Source organism: Ruditapes philippinarum, unplaced genomic scaffold (assembly GCF_026571515.1).
Source record: "Ruditapes philippinarum isolate M1 unplaced genomic scaffold, ASM2657151v2 ctg3346_1_1_1_1, whole genome shotgun sequence".
Taxonomy (NCBI): Eukaryota; Metazoa; Mollusca; class Bivalvia; order Venerida; family Veneridae; genus Ruditapes; species Ruditapes philippinarum.
In genome coordinates, this window is record NW_026857779.1 from 109,424 (window position 1) to 131,916 (window position 22,493).

At 30.4% G+C, this 22,493-nt stretch overlaps 1 protein-coding gene across 1 annotated transcript; it reads right to left on the reverse strand.

Annotated features, from left to right (window-relative positions):
* Positions 1–815: 815 nt before the first annotated feature.
* On the reverse strand, positions 816–22,021 carry LOC132751004 (uncharacterized). Its single transcript, XM_060741101.1, is given in 13 exon segments — positions 816–2,691; positions 3,365–3,511; positions 3,513–3,602; positions 4,105–4,207; positions 4,890–5,076; positions 5,320–5,559; positions 6,092–6,176; positions 6,937–7,328; positions 7,656–7,874; positions 8,164–8,346; positions 15,526–15,748; positions 20,134–21,118; positions 21,901–22,021. Coding segments are annotated over 12 exon segments (3,072 nt in total). The 5' UTR covers positions 21,112–21,118; positions 21,901–22,021; the 3' UTR covers positions 816–2,466.
* Between the last annotated feature and the right edge of the window lie 472 nt (positions 22,022–22,493).

Below are 22,493 nucleotides of genomic sequence, written 5' to 3' on the forward strand. Positions count from 1 at the left end.
TAAATGATTTGCCATAATTCACTTCAACAATTGGAAAGAAATGTTGCTGACTTGCAAAAATTAGATCTGCACACAGTAAAATTAAAATGGTCAGGTCTATTAAAACTTTAACATTTGACCCTCACAATAATCAACAGAATTGGTCATAGATAAGTGTGTAGTAAAGTCCATACAATGTGTCAAGTTATATGTCAGTAGAAACCAACAACAAAAACAACAACATGTGCATGAAACATATATATATAATATGTTTACATAGCAATTTTAACCCTTATATCTAAACATACAATGTATGAAAATCAAGGAATTGCTCTTAAGTGCTATATTTTGTATACCGGTATATCACTAGTGCAAGCAAACATAATTACAAGTGAATTTTAAAATTCATTCTCTTTTTTACTATTCTCTACTATTTATTAAAGAATGAAAAAAAATATTCTGAAACACACGGAAATCATGTTCTGAATCAACATATCTTGATCAGGTATTTAATGCCCATGCTATCTTAATTCAAGCAGACGGCCAGTTTGCAGCTTCAGATAGATTTCCAGTTTTTTACATGGTATATAAGATATATATGATGATAAGAACCCATGATATGATATATCAAAATATAAACCATGATATATCAAAATATAAACCATGATATATCAAAATATAAACCATGATATATCAAAATGTAAACCATGATATATCAAAATATAAACCATGATATATCAAAATATAAACCATGATATATCAAAATGTAAACCATGATATATCAAAATGTACCATGATATATTGAAATTAAACAGGCCAATTTAATAGTCTATTTTCATTTATGTACATTAAATTGTAAAACATGATCAGATACTATGAAATTTGATTGGTTATAATTAAGATTTTCATTAAGTTATATGACCCAATATAAATGGCTGTAAGCCTATATAACCGAAGCTACTAGGTAATGGTTATATAGCAAACAACTGTTGATATACATGTATAAATATATAACCTGTGAAAGTTCTTTATAATAAATTTATAACACTGCAAAATTGCCTTCTTTGATTAAAATATAGAATTAAATCATAAATTTGCTGAAGCCAGGTTAATATAGATAATATAAACATCATGACAGTCCAATGAGGATTGATGTTAAATATTATACAGTATTAAAGAAAGATAAATAACATGATCAGCAAAACTACAATAAAGCATAAACTACGACTAGACAATTCACTACAGCAAAGCAAAACACCACCTAATAAAACCACTCAAGAATTCCAGTATTTCTTATGTGAGGTTTGGATAAATCCTTCAACTTTAAGAGAATTTCTGAAATACAAGAATTCTAAGCAGAATTGAGCATTTTTAAAAAAGCAATTATAGCATATAAGCTTGTATTAATTTGAGGCATTTAGGATTATATAAAAATATAATATTTTGATTTTTTTTTCCAGCAGTAAAATTTATAAACTGAAACAGGGTCAGTCTATTTGAACGTCCCTGACTGAAACAATACATTGACATTTATATTACAGTATCTTGTAGAGTACTACATTTTCAGAACTTTTCAACAATTTGTGTTGAATTTCCTACTAAAATATCAATACTGTTGTCAATTTGAAATTCATTAAATAAAAGATATATACTGAATAATTATCTCTGAGCACAACTGCCTTATATTTCTCTCACCTTGGGATTATTCAAGCTATTTACACAGTGTAAATTGGTATATAAATAAACATTATTTATCTATATATGCAGTTACAAACAATTCATGCTGAGCTAAAACTATTGTTTCAATTTGAATGTAAAAAATATAGTTTTAAAATATTAAAACTTTTAGGAGAATAAAGTCAGATGACAAAATATTATTATAAAATTATAGCTAACTAAGTCTGACTAAACATAGCACAGTATTCAAAAGCTGTAACAAAACCGAAGCTACTTGTAAAACCCATTACCCTATTGATTATGGAGAAGTGAACGCAATAAAATAAATCTAAACTGATAAATCACTATTGCATTTACTCCTTCAAAATTTGTATAAATCCTAATTCTGCACTAGTCATGCATTTCTAACACTTTACACCATGTACATACTTCTACAAAAAACACAAACGTCCATCTATCAGAATAATGATTTTAGTTTTTCCAATGTTTTGAGCTATGATCTTCCTATCTCCAATGAAATATTGCTTAAAATAGTTCACAATTAAAGTCAAGGCACACTGAATAAGTTGAGACTTTTTTTGTTTTAAAACAAACTTCGTGATTTAATGAATTGAAAAAAAAAATGTAATCTTCATCCTCAAAACTATAAAATGTTCATAACAAAAATTATATTCATAATAAAATAACATTTTTACTTAAAATAATAATAAACTCACATTTAAAATTCATAGAAAATAAATAAGCATTAATCTACATGTAAAAGAATATCAATTATAAACAGATCTTTCAGTCAATTAATTAAACAACCAATTAACACAATGGGACGGACTGAAACATTGACAGGTGTCTATCTGTCACTCCTATACGAACATCTTTCCTTTGCTGACCCTCTTCCTCTAGTTTTTGAAAATGTTGTATACGATTGAGCTTTGCGTTATGATGTTGTATGTTACGACGGGCGTTTTCAGCATCTTCCTGGTCTAGACGACGTGTGACGTTGTCCCAACGCTCCTGTGACCTCTGAGCTTTAACCTCCTATATAGACAAATAATAAAAACAAATACAAAATAGAGACCTTAAATAGAAAGGTTGCTTTTCAAAGTTTTTTTAAAAAAGTTGTAAGATTATGTCCATAGACAGAAGTGGTATATGCATGGAGTTACTGTCCATCACGTGCACTGTAGCACCTAGGCTTATGCAGAACTTCAAGTATTTAAAGCATATAAAGTTATATCTTTGCGAAAAAATATTTTTTTTATAAAATGTATTAACAGTTAAATATTATATTGTTTCCATAATCTCATTCTAAAAAGAGTTTTAACATAGACTGTCTCTGTTATTTAACATTGTGAATATTGTACGTAATTAGAATTAAATGTTCCAGATCAATACATGCTGCTATTTTAAGTAGGGTTTTTAACATTCAGGTATTATTTTGTACATGCAACCTTAGCTACCATAATTGGCAAAGGTGAGGTAAAGGATACAGTCCACGCCAATGGTCCCAATAAGACAGAATTAGTTAAGGAAGATTCATTTTTCTGTTATACAGGCTTTTTTGAAGTACTCTTTTTTTCAAAATTGAAACAATAATTTTTGCAGCAGTTTACTAATATAGCTTCAATTTCATTCTGAACAATTGCAATACTGTTTTTCCATCGCTTTTTAAAATTACGCTCATGTAAAATTTTCGAAGTAGGGACCAGACCAGCTCTGCGTTGAGTCTTCGGATCCTTTTTTTCTCGCTTTTTCGCTGTATATCTTCACGATGTTCTCGTCTCCTCTGCATCGCTGCAATTCTCTGTTGTTCCTTGTCTATTTCTCTCTTTTGACTCGCTTCAATCTTTTCCCGCAGTTTCCTTACTGACATACTTCTTCTGTTCTCTAGATATCTCAATCTGTCGCTGCTCTTTTACCTGACGATCTTTTTCTCTCTGTATCTGGGCCTATCATAATGAATATCAAATTCTTCAAATTATCTTTACAGTTCTCATAAAACCAGTTCCAAAAATAAGGACTTGTAATTTTATAGAAAAAATTCATAAAGATTTTTATTAAATGTTTAATGACAAAAATTACTTTTTAACATAATTAATAATTTCATTTTAACAGTTTCAAAATTTGTGGTATCTCACCAAAACTAACAATTTTTCATTTTCAATTCTATATTAAGATAAACATGCTATGCTTTAAGAATTCCGGTATTATTTACTATGATTACCATAACTCTTCTTTATGTTGGTTTGCATTAATGATCATGTGATTCATAATTATTGCATCCGGGAATACTTTTTAAACATTATCATTTTTCATTTTTAAGCCCAAAAATTTTTGTTTCACAAGGACTCTAACAGTTTTGGCATGAACTTTATATAGATTATATGCATGCTGATACTGAAGAATTCCTGGTTTATTTAAAGTTTCTTCTGACTGTTAAAGATGACTTACCATCACTCTATCTTTATGTTGGTCTTGCATTAATTGATTCATGTGATCATAATTATTCATCCTCATTTGCCACGCCTTCTCTCTTTGCTCCTCCCTCCTGCGTCTGTAACAATATATACATGGTTTGAGAACAAATTTTATTATAAACTTGTTTATATTTTTTCTATACATTTGTATTTAATGCATGCATCACATAACAGAAAAAAAACTGTACATGTATTTCACTCAATTGTGATCTAGAATGATGTTGCTGGCATTATACAAATTATGTTATGTTTGAATATAATTATAGTTTAAATTCAGCAAGGTATATAATGAAAGGGTTATAACACAAGTATCTTGATATATTGAATGTTTTTATTCTCCTGAATTTTACTACAAATTGGATCCTACCCTAGCATGACCTTCTCATTCTAGATCTAGATGCTTCTATAATAACACTATTGTTTTGATATCAATTTAATTTAATATCAAAACATTTAAAAAATTATTCCACAGTTATATTATTCATGTAGTTTCCAATAAAAACAACAAACAAATAACAAAAAGGATTAAAGAATCTAAAATTTGATCAATTAATATAAGGGATGGTAGTGAGATGTTTACTAGTTTTGCAAGAAGAAACAAACATAATTTACCATTGAATCTAAACTTAATTCATTATAATTTATAACCAGAGGTGGATTTCAGTAAAACAAATCTTTACCATTTATTATAACTGAGTTATATCATCAATAATATTATACTCGTAAATATGCACATAAAATATCAAAATAAAAGCCTACTTGAAATCTTTCCTCATTTGTTCTTTAGTATCAGCCGACATTGGTCTATGTGGTATTGGGCGTGGTATAGCCTTGTTATTACTTGTTAGCGGGGCTGACGGTACCCTCATTAACTTCTCCACCGAGTCTGTGTAGTTACCCTTTGCCATGGGATCAACAAACTTGTATACAGGGCTTGTCCATTCACCTGAATAACACAAAATTAATCATAAAAAAATCTTTTTTATCAATTGTGACTCAAAATATATGTATTTTCTCTCTGGAACTATACAAAGCTTTGAAACCAATTTGTTTTAAACAAATATTAAAAGATTGACATTAATGGAATTTACTTAACATCGTAAAAATGTGTTAGGTAAAGTAAAATGGTATATTATAACAGTGTAACAAGTACTTGTGTAAAATATTATCCGGACAAGACATAACTTACATATATAAGGTGAAGGGTTTGTATTTCTGGCCTCTAGTGGTGCTTGTAGGGCAGTTTCTCTGAATGGACCATGTGAACTGTTTGTTATAGGCAATGCCGGATCAGCTCTCCAATAATTCTTCCACGGTGGTCGACGACTGACCAGTTTACTTCGTGATTTATACAGTAGACTAGAATCTGTGTTGACCCCTCGCTCACGCAGTGATTTAGAAGTATCTTCAGGGTCACTGAAGTATGTATCTATAGAAACAAATTACACATGGTGATTGCTTAGCAACAAACTACCCTATGTCACACTTTGCGAAGGATTCAAAAAACGGAAACTTGGTAACTACCAGCAGGAGTACCTACTGTATACCTAGCTAAAACAATAATTAGATTTTACTATAATCTTAAACTTCTTAGTCAGCTTTAAGTTTCATGAAAAAATGTACAGTAAAAGTCAAATCTACTGTGAGTTTTACTAGTGGAGGTAAACCTCAGATGTCCCTTTATGCATTATTTCAGGCAACAATATTCTGTAAGCCTAAGCTACTAGCTCAAAATAATCAAATCTCAGGTGAAAACTGTAAGGCCCAAGATAATACTAAGTCAGCCACCTTACTTATTGATAAATTGATCTTAATTCTTTAAGCAAAAGTGGTGATTTTAAAATTTTGTCAGCACATTCGACCTTTTAGGATTCTGACAGGGAATAACTTAATGGAATGTTCCATATTCAGAAAATAAAAATATTACAAAAATTGAAGGTGGTAAGGAATCAAGATCTTACCTAAATCTTCAGAGCGGGACGTTGTTAGGCTAGCAGATTTAAAACCACTGTCCTCAGTCATAGTGGCAGTTTCTATCTCCTCTAACTGTAAATATAAATACAGTAAATGGTGAATAAAATATACATAACTAAAGTCTCAAATCATTAATTACACATAAAGATTGATCTATGTATCTTAAAAGATAACACTGACATGATCACATTAAATGTATGGAGTCTTTAACATGATTTCCTTTTATTGCAAGACCCAATTTTAATGGTCATTATAATAACAATAACATTTACCAAAATACTTAACCCTTCTGTATTGATAATGATAAATATGAAAATAAAGAAGAACTGTCAGAGAAATAGCAAGCTCAACTACTAGTATCTCTCAGTGCATGTGCTTGTTAAAGTATGGGTCATGCAGATATACAGTAGTTAAATATATACAGGGAAATAATTCATTAAAATCAATATTAGAGAAATGGGTTTTGTGACCCTTTAAACATATGACGATAGCTGTATGAACACATCTGTGGATTTTTCAAAAATTCAAAATTTAGACTGTTTCATGTTAAAAGTTGAATTCTGCTCAAGCAAGTGCTAGGAGGCATGGACAGTAGCTTGCACTTTCCAGCACTGTCCATGAAGGCTGACTCACTTATTTTCAATTCTGCCATTTTGGATGTTCTTTAGGAAATCTTATTTTCTCTATTTTATCTTAAATGTAGAATTTGCATGCAAACATTGGGATACATTCAGTGGTTAATGAGTGATGAAGATGTAAGCAAACTATTAACAAAATCTATAAGTGCTACAACAGTCATCACTGACATAATTGAGCTGATAAAAATGCTTACTTTTAAATCTTCTCTAACTTTTTCATCTTGAAAGCTGACAGATTTTCTAAGTGTATTTTCCTCCTGTTTTTCTCGTTTCAGCAGACGTTCTCTCTCCAGCTGTCTGTGTATAACTTCCTGTTCAAGCCTCCATTCCTCCTCCAACTCTCGTCTCCTCATTGCCAGCCTCTCCTGTAACTCTCTGTCCTCCTCACCCTCCATAACCTCCGACCTCCGTGATTCTTCATATCTCCTAGTTTCAGTTTTAATCACAGGTTTTGGCTGTTCTTTAGTTAGTTCCACAGTCTGTTTCTTTGTACCGTGTTCAGTTTCCCGCTCATCTAGCAAAAGCTTATGCTCCATGAGTTGAGAGGTAATACGTTCATCTAACTCCTTCTGGGTCAAATCTGTACCTGAACGATGAAATAAAAAATTTCATTAAGAAAAGCTTAATTTTCTTCAAAAGTTAATACAAAAAAGACATTCCTCACTTAAGAATTAGTTACGAGTTTCACAAAATGAAAAAATTTGAAGATCAATATGAACAAAGTCTGCCCTGTCATACTGTAAATATTTGGTGCACAAATAGATTGCCATCGAGTTAAGGTTAACAAAAATAAACCTAGATGAAAAAGGTTTCAGAACTGTCAAAGGTTACGTATAATATAAAGAATGCATAAAATATAAGCTATAACATCACAATCGCAATGAAACATTGAGAAGTAAATAAATTTCAATACCTGGTACAATATTTTCTAGTGTTTCTTCAGCTGTCTCTCTTGTTTGTGACCTTGACCTTCTACATTCTGACCCAGATTTCATGACAAGAGGATATGGTGGATGAAATGGGTATCGCCATGGCCCTCGTCTCTCAACTACCATCGGATCGTAATCAAAGAACATCGGATCAGCAAGCTCGTATTCTTGAGGCGTTGCTTCAGGACCAGACGTTGGATAACCTGGGAAACAAAGTTTATTTCTATCTGATAACTTTCTCTGAGAAATAAGATTCACTTAGTAATTATTATACAAAATGCACTCTATATTAGACATGTATAAATAATGTTACAAAATTATTCATAAAATTATAATATTTAAAGAATGAACCAGACTATAGTAAAGTGACTATAGTAAAAAAAATTCTTAAGAGCAATATGGAAAGATAGTACAACCAGCATGCTATGTCAATCTTTTAGAATTACAACATGATCAATTCAATATTTGCTATACAAAGATGCTCCCAAATACCTTCAAAGGACTGTTCAGGATAACTTTCCTCAGATGACAGGGCCATTCTAGCATCTTTGGGCATCTTAAGCTCTAGTGCCAACCTCTCATAAACCTCCTTTGGTATCCAAATTGCTGTGTCTATCTTTACCTTTTCAACCTTCCCATTAGTAAAACTAACTGTGATTGACTTATCCTCTGGACCTGTAATAAAACAAAATTTCTCGTTTTTAAAACTGGGATAAGCAACTTTAACAATCTTTTTGCAAACTGTTTAATTAAACAATTTTTATTTAAAACAACGGAAGAAGTATTAAACTTTACCTCCTGTACGGCATCACCTATAGGTAAAATGTATTGATTAAAAAAGAATAATTCAAAAAGTGAATAACTTACAAGAAAAAAAAAACAATGAAATTATCAATTAGAATCTGTTAAAAAATAAGACAAGGACTTTTTCTTATTTTGGACGTAATACCATTTAGTTGAGAAAAGTAGAAAAATAACGTGCCATATAATTCAATAACTAGTCAATTTTCTTTATATGGATGTGATACAGTATTAACCTTTCACTTGCTGTATTTTTATAATGGATTTGCCCTGTTTTGAAAGTGGAACAGTCTATTTGAAGTTTAAGGGATACAAAATTAAAGCATCCAAAGTATAGAACCTGATCAGACTATACGGACATGCAGACTGGGCCTGGCTTTAAACTGGTTAGCAAGGGCTGGTCAGTGGTCACTTTTGGTTCCAGGCTAATTAAGGGTTAAATTTCTTTCAAATGGTGCCATGCAATTTTCAATCAATTAATAAATTGGAGGAAATCTAGAATTATAAATCTTATTTCATAGGAAAATATAAAGAAATAGAGAAATGAATACAGGAATTATTATAGGTGGCGATTTGGTATATATTTCATTACCTTTATCAGGTAATATAGGGTGTGAAAAGTATAATGTCAATATTTTAGACTCTGTATAAAAACTTAAATCTTTATTTGTACAAAGAAATTAAGTTTACTTTACTGTAATTTTCAAATATAAAAGATATATAAAATCTAATTATACAGTAAAATGTTGAAAAAAACCTGCACAACTTAAACTGTGCCTAGCTATGAATTCTTAAATCACTATTTGTATTTTGTGTTAAGTTGACTGAGATCTTTGTTTACAATAGTTTTAATCATTCCGATCTGTCATATTTCCAATTGAACAAACAAAAACTGCCATGTAGATTTACGTCTTTCAGTTTGATATGCTTATATCATGAATAGAAAATACAGGACTATATACAAGGTGTAGGAATACGATTAATTATGATTTTGCTTAATCAAGAAATATCAAAAAAAAATAAATAAATAAATAAAATAAAAAGGAGAATACATATCAATCTATTTTGTATTACTGATAATAAAAAAGAACTTTTTTCTATTAATGGTGTATGAATACTAGAGGAACTTTTTTTCCGCCTACTATTAAACATTTCTATTTTAGCAACCATGTTTATCAGAGCCTATATCTTTCAAGTACTTGCTGACAAGATTATCTCAAGATCTTGTTGAATATTTTATAATATAAAACCCTCAGAAAATATAGGCTGATTTCTGTTATGATACTGTGTAATAATTCTACTAATATAACAAAAAAATTATATACAGCCTTGACCTACATGAAACCAATCTAATTAGCCCTAAATGCTGCCAGCATAGAGCCATAAGCCATCCATGCTGTTAGATGCAACTTGTAAATTTTTCATCTTAATCCCCAAATTTGATAATGGACAGTCCCATATATAGAAGCTAGACAAGTCCATTTAAGATATTCAAGTCATTTTTCAGTAACAGCAAACTTGTAAAGCTCTTTTTGTAAGAAAATTTATTAAAATCTTTCTAAGCATATAAAAAAATCAAAATAAGTTATACGGGGTCATATCCTTATAACCTTGTTGTCTTAGAACATAATTAAATATTTTTCTGACACGCTTTTATTATACTCACAATGTTAACAGTTCCAGACCAGACATAATTAAACAAGAGGGCCATAATGGCCCTGAAATCGCTCACCTTTTTATAGTCCCAAAGGGCGGGGCCAATTTTAACCCAAGGACTTTTATTTGAACAAACTTGTAAAACACCCATTAAAAGATGAAGATAGACATGATAAATATCTATGCTCTAGCTCTTTGGGGTTTTTAAAAGAAGATTTTTTAAAGTTTTTACCATACACATATAGTGAAAAACAAGGACCTTCCCCCTGGGTGGGGACAATTTTGACCCCAGGGCTTTTATTTGAACAAACTTGGTAGACACTCACTTAGAAGATATTTCATGCTTAGTATCTAAACTCTAGCTCTTTGGGTTTTTTTAAAAGAAGATTTAATTTTATTTAATATAAAAAAAATTTCCCTCAAGGGCAGGCAATTTTTAACCCCGGCCTTACTTTGCATTCTATCATTCATAGGAGTATACATGTATATAACTATGACAACTGGTTATTGATTACTTGGCATGTCAAAACTCAAAGTTGAAATGAAAATGTGGTAGTCTTAACCCTCCGTCTGCTGTATTTCGAAATAAACTTGTCCAGCTTCCATTTTTGAAACTGTCCATGATCAATTTTGGGGATTACATGATGAAAATTAAGGTTGGGTTAGCCATCATATTTAGAGCCTTGTCAGATTGCACAAAAGTTTACACAAGATCCCCGGCTCTTAAAACTGATGGCAAAAGTTAATCACTTTAAGTTCCAGAAGGTCAAGTAAAATGATATTTTACATAATGCCATCCTTACAGTTTAACCATATCTGGAACATAATATAACGGAACATTTTTTAGCAACAATAACTTGAGATTTGTGTGGCATCATGTCTTTGTCCGATCAGGTGCACATGACACCATTTTGTTCATGTTGATAATTGTGAAAGGGTTTTGAACATGACGTAATGTGTTTTGTTGTAACAGCATTAATATATGATTTCAACAGAATACTTATGAATCTATCAATTATCAATTGGACACCAACATAGACAGCTTATCAAGTTCAACTGTTGGTAGTTCCTTGTCTTTAAATAAATGTTATATTATGACCTAGACCATATTAAAACATTGTAAACACATAGTTGTCAGTAAACAAATGGAACCCCTGTTTGGTGTCACAACTAACATTTTTTATTTCTTTACCATTCAGCTAAAGACATAAAATGTACCCAAGAACAAACGTATTAGTAATAGTATAAAGGTAGATTTATAGCTTCTGTTATTTTCTTTTTCAAGATGACCAGCCATACAGATAGAGTCAAGAGAATCCAGCCAATCACATTTGAAGACAGCACTATAAACAAAACCCTACCCTTTCATTGGTTGATTTGAACTTTGAGTTAACCAATCATATGCTCAAGATTGGACTGACTTTTTGATTGGCTAAAGCAAAACAGCCAATGAAAGATATCTTATATTTCATTCTAAACTCAATCACAGACCTAACCAATGAAAGGTTTCCATTAAGAGAAATACTCTCCGACCTTGAAGACCCATCTGGCTAATATATTACATGCAAACATTTTTTTATATTAATTAGCCAATGAAGCCAACAAAAATATGTGTCCATATCTATTCTACCTTCTACAGTTAGAAACTAGAGGGGTTCAGAAAGCAAAAATGAAAATCTGTGTTAAAATGAAAATGCTCTGATTTGCTAAATAAAATTTGTAACAAGCCCTGGCCAGTTTCATGTGCATATGAAATGTGTAACCTTATTATGTAACAATATAAATGTAAATCTCTGGCTATATTGAAATAAAAATATTTTTTTAAACTAAATTGAAAAGCCCAATTAAAATATATAATTATACAATCAGATTTCACATAGGGTCAATTTGGTCAATGTTTTCTTTTAGATATTAGTTTGATTTACAGTAAGAATCGAAAGACCATAAGTATATAGAGCACATACAAAATTGAATGATCAAAAATAGACCTTAAATTACTTGATAAATAGAAAATGGACTATTTCAGATAATAAATAAAACAGTTTTCTTTTTGATTACATTTTGGGGTAAATCATCATTGCACCTCACTTGAATTAAATTTGTAAATTAAAAACAGAGAAAATTTTTTAAAACTGGCAATTTTTATTCGGAAAAAGACGGGGAGCTTGAAAAATATTGAACATCTGCGTTCTGGCTCTATCCCCTTTGACAAAATAAATGCCATGTCTGCCATTAACCTAGAATTGAGCAATATATTTTGAACAGTGCTGAGTCTTAAGTTTGAACATCGGCCTGACTCTATGTTGGCATGACTGCCAATTTAAGAAACCTAGAGTATTTGTAACTAAGGGGTATATATCATTTTCCCATACTTCTTTATGAATAGACTGTTAAAGTAATTAAACACTGAACCACATGTTATATTTGGATAACCAAAATGTAAACCTTGTTATACATTCATTAATATGTAAACATTTATTCTATCAATTATGCACTAAGGTCAAGGCTAAAAATCTTACAGAAACGGCTATAAATTTATTATGAACATGTGAACATTTTTTTAGTAAAAACTCAATTTAAATTTTTGTTAAGAACAGACTACTGAATCTTTATTATCGGCTACACTGTAATGTACAATCTTAAATGACATAACCTTGACCTCAAACAAAAGACACAATTAACGTGAGACTGCACTGAAAACTGTGACCATTACTACATAATTAAACTAAAAGACTGATACAATAAAACATTACATGTTTAACTGGGATTTGAATGATTATATCAAAAACCAGAGATTTTGCCAAAATCAATTGACATTATTTTTGTAATACCTATTTAACTTTTGAAGTTGCCATAGCAACTATGTCAAAGTGTTTACTGTCTACAGTTATATGAAGCAATTATGTATATGGAAGGTGTTTTATTATTAATGCATTATTATCCATAGGTCCATAGCTTAAAATTTTGAACAAAAACTCTGGTTGCTATGGTAATCTAAAAAATTGAACAAAAACTCTGGTTGCTATGGTAACTAAGGAAACACACAACAACATGAAACTGGCCATCTTAAGCCTTATATATAATGAGAAAATGAGTTTACCACATCTTATTGCAATGTTGTATCTGGCTGTAAAAATGGTGAAATAAATATCTAAATATAATATACAATACATGTATATAGTGGTATCAATAATGAAACATTCAGAGTAATAAAAAAAATAAATATAAAAAATAAACATTATACAATAAAATGAGGTATTTTATTTCTTTCCTTATCATACAAGGAAAGGATCAAGTAAACACTATAATATACTAAATCTTGTTTGTCATGTTCATTAAAATGAATATACCAGAGCTGTGTAGCCCCCCCCCCCCCCCTTCCTGAAGATATGATTTACAATGCATTCACAAACTATATATAAAACATACACAGCCAAATAAATCCAATAAAATATTGATAAACACAATAAATAATAAGCAATGTTTGGTGACATATTTTCATCCATACAATAAAATATTAGCTGAGTGACAGGAGTAGATAACTAACAAGCAATTCAGAACCAAAGTTTCCAAGAATATATCACTAAAATCTAAACTTTTATTTGGTATAGTATGCCATTCAAAATATGTTTACTGTATTTATGTGTTTGATGGAAACTGTTTGTAATTATCCTTTTATAAAGCATAAAAATCTAAAAAAAATCAAAAATAATAAAAACAAACTAAATTTTATATGAAAAACATGATTGTAAAAGAATGACAAAAATCAACACAAATTTGATTCTCCCCCAATGTACAGAAGCTAATTTACACAACATTACATTTTTACTGCCCTGTTTACCATTACCTATTTTGTAGCAAAAAAAAATCAAAAAATCAACAAGTATATTTTCTTGCGCCATATTTTACCTATGACAGTTTCTTTTTCAACTATAATAAAGACAAATAAAATCCCTAAAGCAATATAATAAACATGATTATGCCCATCACATTGCATAAAGCAAATTTTCAAATAAATATCAACTAATAGATGATGGAAACTACCACAGAATACTATAGTCTAGTTAAAAACACAGAACTTAATCATAAAAGTTATGATTTTTTGGCCAAAAAGTAACAGATTTTATGCAAAAAAGGAATGGATTTTATGCCAAAAAGTAATAGATATGTCCATTATTGCATACTACTTTATTTTCATCAAAATCATTACTGCATTTGCCAACATCTTTCTTTGTGAATATTAAAGGAACTCAACTGAGGTCCAAAGCCTTAAATCATAAATTTCTTACATATATGAGCTGGGGCACATAAAACAATAAGATATACAGAAGATAACTAAGGAAAATACATGTACTCAGAAATAAATTGAAAATATATTCTTAGCCTATTTGACTTGCAATGCTTTTTAATTTTTGGCCATTTGTCACAATTAGAACAAGAATGTCGAACGACACATATACCCCCCTTTCTAACCATTGACTCACATAATTGGTAATTTTATTACAGAAACTTGCCAAAAATGGGTACATGGAAGTGTTCAATTATGGAAAAATCAACGGAAACCATTTTGACATTTAAGGCCCATGTGACATTGATCTTTGACCTAATGACCCCTAAATCAATAGAGGTCATCTACTACTTATGACCAATAACTAGGTGAAATATGAAGACTTTGTGATGAATACTTTTCAAGATAATCAACGGAAACCCTTTTGACATTTAAGGCCCCTGTGACCTTGACCTTTGATCTAGTGACCCCAAAATCAATAGGGGTCATCTACTAGTGATGACCAATCACTATGTGAAATATGAAGACTTTGTGATAAATACTGTTCAAGATAATCAGCGGAAACCATGTGGTCTACCGACGGACAGACCGACGGACCGACAGACAGACCGACAGACAGACAGACCGACAGACAGACCGACATTAGCAAAACAATATACCCTCTCTTCTTCGAAGGGGGGCATAATAATTATCCTGGGAAAAATGAAGTGAACAAATCACCTGAAATTTTCATAATAGTTACTGATCTAAACCTACGTCAAACTCAACATTAATCCCAAAAAATTATTTCCAGTCCAGTCATGTTAAAAAACCTCAGTGGAGTCCCTTTAACATATTATTCTATGTAATAAACTGTGTGTATTTATTAGGGTTACAAATAACAAAATTGGCTACATTACAATCATTTTGAGATGATCATTGTGACCTTTGGCTGGAATAAGTTAGAATAATAATAATCAAAATTAAAAAAAAAAAACTGTTTTGTGAAGTTTGTGAAAGATTTTAAAATATTAAAATTGTTTTATCATATTTTAATAGTGAATTGCTTTAATATCATAACTGTGTCCTTTCTATGAATTTCTATATAATGTATACATTTGAACACCTACCTTCAGCTTGACGTTTCTCATGACCTTCTAGTACAGTTCCGGGTCCATATCTCTCACCCTCGGGCTCCCAGGGGGCTAACACCTTATCCCCTGTCAAGATTGTATGTCTTCTTGCATCATCATAGTCAATGATATCAAATACATGAGTGTCCTGGTACGCTGTTTCTGTAAACTTGCCATGTTTACATGGACCAAAACCAACCAAAAACTTGTCTGATAAAACCTGAATTAATGATAAATATAATCTTAAAAGTAAAAAAAAAACATTAAAAAAATTAGCATGCAAAAAATTTAACTTCATTACATGACCTATGCATCTAAAGTTGCATAAATCTGATTGCCCTATAAGTGTGGATGAAATTGGGTTGTTTTAAATTCTCTTAAAAAGAAACCTGAATAAAATGCTTATGATATTGAATTTGTTATATATTTGGTGACTTTTTTGCGTTTGTCCTGATGCCCTGGTATTTTGGTTTCTGTGTCTCACCTTTGTTACAATCGGATATAAATGATTAATGGACAAGCTATGCAAAAAGAGTCTGGTCAGTTTCCATGGATACATACATACTAATAAATTTTAACCAGCTGAGTGTTTTAAATTATTTTTATTAACAGTCTATATACTAGACTGATTAACAGGTTGCTGTTTTACCAAAGTAAATGTGTTCCGATTCATTTGAAATACTGCAATTCTATTGGACAAAGAATAATTTCAAACACTAAAACCTATGAAATTTACAGGTGAAATTATTTTTTACCATCATTTATCATTTAAGTAAAAACCACTTAATGTAAGTGGTTTGATTAATGTTATATGCAGGTGTATGTAATACAAAGGTGCAATGTTCTAATAATGAAATCCAATTCAATATCCTTCACTATCATAATTTATGTTTTCTTTCATAAAAAGGCCTTGAAAAATACAAAAAAAAAATTAAAAAATTTGTATATGATAGACTTAAGTTATCTTATTATCTAGCTGTAATTTATTAAACACTTGCAATTAATAAATCATTGTAACAAAATAACATGGTATTTTGTGTGAATAAAGTGCTGTGAATTGGAAATTAATTGATTCAAGTTAGAAAGCATAAAAAAACTAAAAGACTTTTACAACATTTCACGACTTCAAAGAAAAATTTATCATCATTTAATTTGATTTAAATTACAGAAACTGAAATCAAAGCTCTACAATTTTCAAGTTTTCTAGATAAGATATGAACCCAAAGTGTATTTATATTTCAAACATGCAAACATCATAAATTCTAGATGTAAATTTATAAGAAAAAAAACGCACTTGACTTGATAAAATGACCAGATAAAATCAATATATCTCTACAGTAAAGTCTACAGTATGATCAGGAATAAGAAGTTTAAACAGTCGGTCAGGTTTTAGCTGTGTATTACAGTTTCAACACCACTTGAAAAGGCTCGATAGCACAATACTTGTATTAATTGACAATACAAACAATAGTAGTGTGTACACATACAAGTGTCAATATCAGAACATTGCTTGAAAAGTCTGTAAATATATAACACTGTTTGATGTAGTCAACACAAAGGTTCCACAATAAGAATGAAAAACTTTTAAAATTTGAAGCATTTAATTGTGTATCAAATGTTTTTAAAAACAATTTTACTTGTCACAAAGTATCTAATTGTTATAGTAAAATAATGTAACAAAAGGTAAATTAGTTAAGATATTTTAAAATTGAATGCTCAGTTGAATGGGCTAGAAATACAATGCAGGCCTGGTCCAGGGTATTCATTAATGAATAAACATATCCCCTACAATTTCAACATTATGAACTGTGTAAGCTGGACAAATTGGCAGATGATGATTATACTAAGGCACAAGTCTTTGATATGAAAGTGATTATAGTAAATTTCTTTATTTACAAATCTGGTTATAATCTACAATTTTACTTTTGAGATATTTTTCTAAATATGATTGTACTGTACAATACAAAATATTATTTCATCAAATAAATTGTCAAATGATGCACGGTGTGAACCAGTTACAAATAAACAGAAGTTCCTTAGCAACAATTATATAATATTTACCATAACAACAAAATATAATTAGTTAATACACCTATGGCTTTTTTTCTGACATAGCAACTATGTCACTGTATTTAAGACACATGAATATTTGATGACAGTGGGTAATTACAAAGACAAGTGGATATAATGTTACTAAGCTTTAAATCTGAGAACATGTGATCAATACCTTGCCACTTATCACCATAGATAATCAATGAGAGAGTAAATACTCTTGAAAGATGTCTAAATAAAACTAACATTGATGATGGACATTGATTGTCTGATATCTAATGCCTGTGTTACCTTAATGTAGTATTTAGAAAACCAGTCAATCTTACAATTAACAAGTAAAACAGGTAAATTTCCTAGTAACTAGAAAACCAGTCAAATTTCCATTTAAGTAGAAAACCAGTCAAATTTCCAATTAACTAGAAAACCAGTCAAATTAAGTTACAATTAACTAGAAAAGCAGTCAATTTTCAGTAAATTTTCCATTTATCCAGTCAATTTTAAATTTGACAAGAAAACTAACTAAATTAATAAATCAGAAAATGCAGACAGTTTCGCAATCTCATAAGATGTAATAAATGCAATGATTTACATTCATTTAAGATACTACTAATAATGTATAATTAAAAATACCAGTTGATCAACATTTCTGTAAAGAAACAACTGACTTGTTATACTTTAAATCAGAAAATCTGTCACTGAATTACATGTTGTTTAATATAGAGCTCAGATATGGCAGTTCACTCATATTTCATTTGAAAACCAGTTGATGTCGTTCAACTCTGTGTCATTAACATTTCATTAGTAATCTAGATATATATTTCTAAGAATACAAGTTAATTTATATACTCCTTGAAACTACCAGTTAAAGTATTCTACAGGTTTAAGTATAAACAAAAAAACTTTTTCAAATAACCTGGACAAATCAAATTTTCTGTTCTAAAAATGTATTTAAAATGTAAAAGGTAAAAAGAATCACTTATATTTTATCTACATCATATACAAAAATAAGGAAAATAAAATAAAAGCTTATATATAATATAAAAATTACAAATATTCAAAAAGCAGTACATTGTAACAGCGTGATTTTAATATATTGTCTGTAGATTCTATATTATTTAAAAGACAGAAAGCTTAGAGTTGTTACTTTTAGAGTGCTTCATAATCTAGTCCTAGAAAAGTGCATAAAGCAACTCAATGCTGTTTCATATATCAAGCCTGAAGGGTTGACAGCAAAACTGCAGTAACTTATATGAAATAAAGAAGGACTTACAACAGTCTTACAGTCAACCCCCAATATGTATATGTAAGTTAAATATAATTTTTAAAAATTTAGAAATTTTATGTTATAATATACAATTACCCTCTATATCCTGCTTTGCCTAGGATAATCGAATAAACATCATATGTTTAACAATATATAATATGTAGCTGCTGGATTAGTGAAATAATTTGTGTTATATACATGGAAAATAATATCATCGTATAAAAATATTTTATTACCATTTGTGGCCAAGTCTATGAGATTAATACTGAGAATTAAACATTATACAAGACATTTAATAAGTGGCTACAAGTGTATTATAATTTTCATACCACAAGATAACAAGGGCAATGTTATATAAGATTAACTAAAAAAATAAATCATGCATACAGTCAAACCTGTATTTTATAAATGTATATTTAGTATTAAGAAACAGGAAACTTTGTCTTCATTTACATGAAGTCTAAATTTTCAATTTGCACTAAGAATTGATGGTTATTGTTGTATTAGGTAATACTCTAGAGCCTGGGGGCCTAGCTTAAAGCAATACTTGCACTAGATTAAAAAAAACCCAAACCCCAACAGCAATAATACTGCTGTCTTGAACAGGTTTTGTATTATGATATGTCATCAAAAGATTATTAAAGATTCCACTGATATAGAATGGCATTATCAGTATCATTAGTAATAATAACAATATATAAATGATAATAGCTACATTATTTAGAAATGAAAGAAAAAGAAAACATTTGAATGAAATCTATGAAAGTTAACAGACAGAGAATCAGAGTTATTCAGCAAAAAGTGAATTGAGGTCACTAGTATGTCATTTCACAAAAGTATGATGTCAGAATTCAAAGAGAAAAAAAACAACAACAACAAAACAAATGTTAGACAACATCAAATGAATGATTATACTTATAAATATATAGATGAGATAATATCATTTTAGGTGTAGTAATTAAGAAATCTGTAGAGAAAATTTAGCATCATAAGTTTTTTTTTCCAGAATATCTGACACAAACTTTTACATATACATACAATATATTGACTTACATTTTCATCAAATTTGCTCTGTATTGTAAAGTGAACAAGTATCATTTTATTGTTCAGAAATCTTAAGAGAAAATCTTAAATTCTAATATTAAGATAAATTATTCAAAATGTGCATTTGAAAAGATATACAAAGAATTATCTTCAAACTCATACACTGTTAACATATTTTTAGTGTTTAAACCGCATAGATATTCAAAGACACATTTATTAGCCTTACAGATAATTAAAATACTGACCTGACTTTTGACAGTAGCTTTATAGAAGTACCCATCATCTAAACGTCTTGCAAGGACAGCTTTGTTGATCAGCAGGGAACCAGCAGCAGGTGAGAGGCCTGATGTTTCTATACTCTCAATCATCTGCTCCTGGGACTTTAACCAACCTCTTGCAGGCCTGTATCTACTCCAGGCATATGGGTAGTAATATCTATATGGGGTGCTAAGCCAGTCACACCAGGGACCTAAAGGTGGACCATAACAGGGGGGATATCTTCCGTGCATAACTCTAGGTGCAAGGGAAACACTGTCATCAGGGTCAACTTGTAATGTTGTTGCAACACTACATTTTTGTAAATTTGGTCGAACAGTTCCATTAATGGTGCGTATGACTCTCTCAGCTGCATGCTCTGCTCTGTAAATTGGTGTTATTCTTTCAACACATCCATGGGTTGTCAAAGCAACAATATGAAATGAACCATAAGATTCAATAGCTAAGTCCTCAAGAAATTCAATAGCAGCTGATTCTGTGGTTTCTTCAGTTGATAAATATACACAGTGAACAGCTCTATAGCCTCCGATACTGGCAACATGGTCCAGAATGTCAGCTGGGTGATGGTCAGGCAGTCCATCAGTAACAAGATAAACAGCATCACAAAGTGGGTCATTAAGAGCTGTTAGTAAAGCCTCTTTAGTGTTTGTACCAGTTTTAGCTTGAAGTTTGTTAATCCATTCCTTGGCAACGCTAACAGTTTGTGGCGTGCATGTAACTAGTTTGTCTGACCACTGAGTAACTTCTGAATTGAACTCAATAATGTTGAACATGTATGGTTTTCCTGAATTTCCCATCTTCAGTAGCGTTTCATTTAAGTGTTCTTTTACCATTTCTATTCCCTTATACATACTGCCAGATGTGTCAACACAGAAAGTGACATTTTTCTCGAGAACTTCCCCAAATATTGTGGGGATTCCCCGTGGTTCTATCACTGCACTCGTCATTGTTTCACTGTAACAAAAACAAAATTAAATTTCAAAGGTATATTCTTTGATACAACAGCCTATGCACAATTAATTGTACTATGCAATGAGCTATTTAAATTTGGGAAATAGAACCAAGATACTGACCCAGATCAAACATATCTCAGAAGGAAGTGGCTATCCGTACGGGCCCACACGGCTCGCCAACAGTTCTAGCCGTATGTGAGTCACGTACGGCTAGACGAGACACACTGTATTGTCTAGTCGTACGGCACTTTTCCAAATTGTGTGAAACTTAAAAATGCATATGTTATTTTATGTTTTAACCGAGGATTTTAACCAAGAAACAGCAATTGTTTAGAGATGAATCACGATGTTGGCTTAAGAAAGTAGAATATCAATCGTTGTCATCTCCAGACGGCGAAAAAAGAGCGTTTAGTTGCAGTTGAATAATATTAATTGAAATTGTTTACATACTTATTATAATTATCCTTTTTTTGTTTCAATAAGTTTAATTTTCAACATACCGATTATAGCACTTTAGCCTATAGCTCCATGTATAACGATAATGTTAGTGGCAACATATACTCTTTCTATTGACATTAAATAACAATAATTTCAATATTTCAGTAAAGAATTTTGAGCTACTACAGTCGTATTTAGTATGACAATAAGGTATATTTATATACATAACTCGACGTTATTTTTCATGTTGTCAAAAACAGTTCTAGCCAAAACTTATTGGTGATATGTTAATAATTAGAAATTAAAAAGTACCGTTAAAAATGTAGATTTTAATATTTAACTTACATTATTTTTCAATTATCCCATAAAAAACGTTTTACTTCAGTTTTCAAATTTATTTATCACACCTGAGCACCTGTCGCTAGGGAAGCCATTAGTAAACCGGAAGTAAACTTTGTTAATTGGGTACGGTAAAATTATTTACATTTGCTAAGCAGAATTAATGCTATCTGATTTATCTCCCCTTAATTGTCATATTATTCTGCATACTTAACTTGCAGAGGAAACTATTGTGAAACTTTTAATAAAATGCAGTGATAACACATGGAACACCTATCAACGTTTTCCTTCGTATAATTATTAAATGAATTAATTAGCTCATGAGAAAAATGTACTGAAATTTTAAGAAAAGAAAAAAGGTTCTAGCTTCAAGTAATAATTTACATACTATGTGCGATGTTTTATAACGCTAATATGATCAATTTTGCAATAATTACCACCATAATATTTCTACTGCATACAGTAAGGGCTAATTTTGGATATTTTGACCTCTTTTTTGGTAATTATCGTGGATTGTAAATGCCGTTCACAAATAAAAGTTTTATAAATTTCTACTGCATACAGTAAGGGCTAATTTTGGATATTTCGACCTCTTTTTT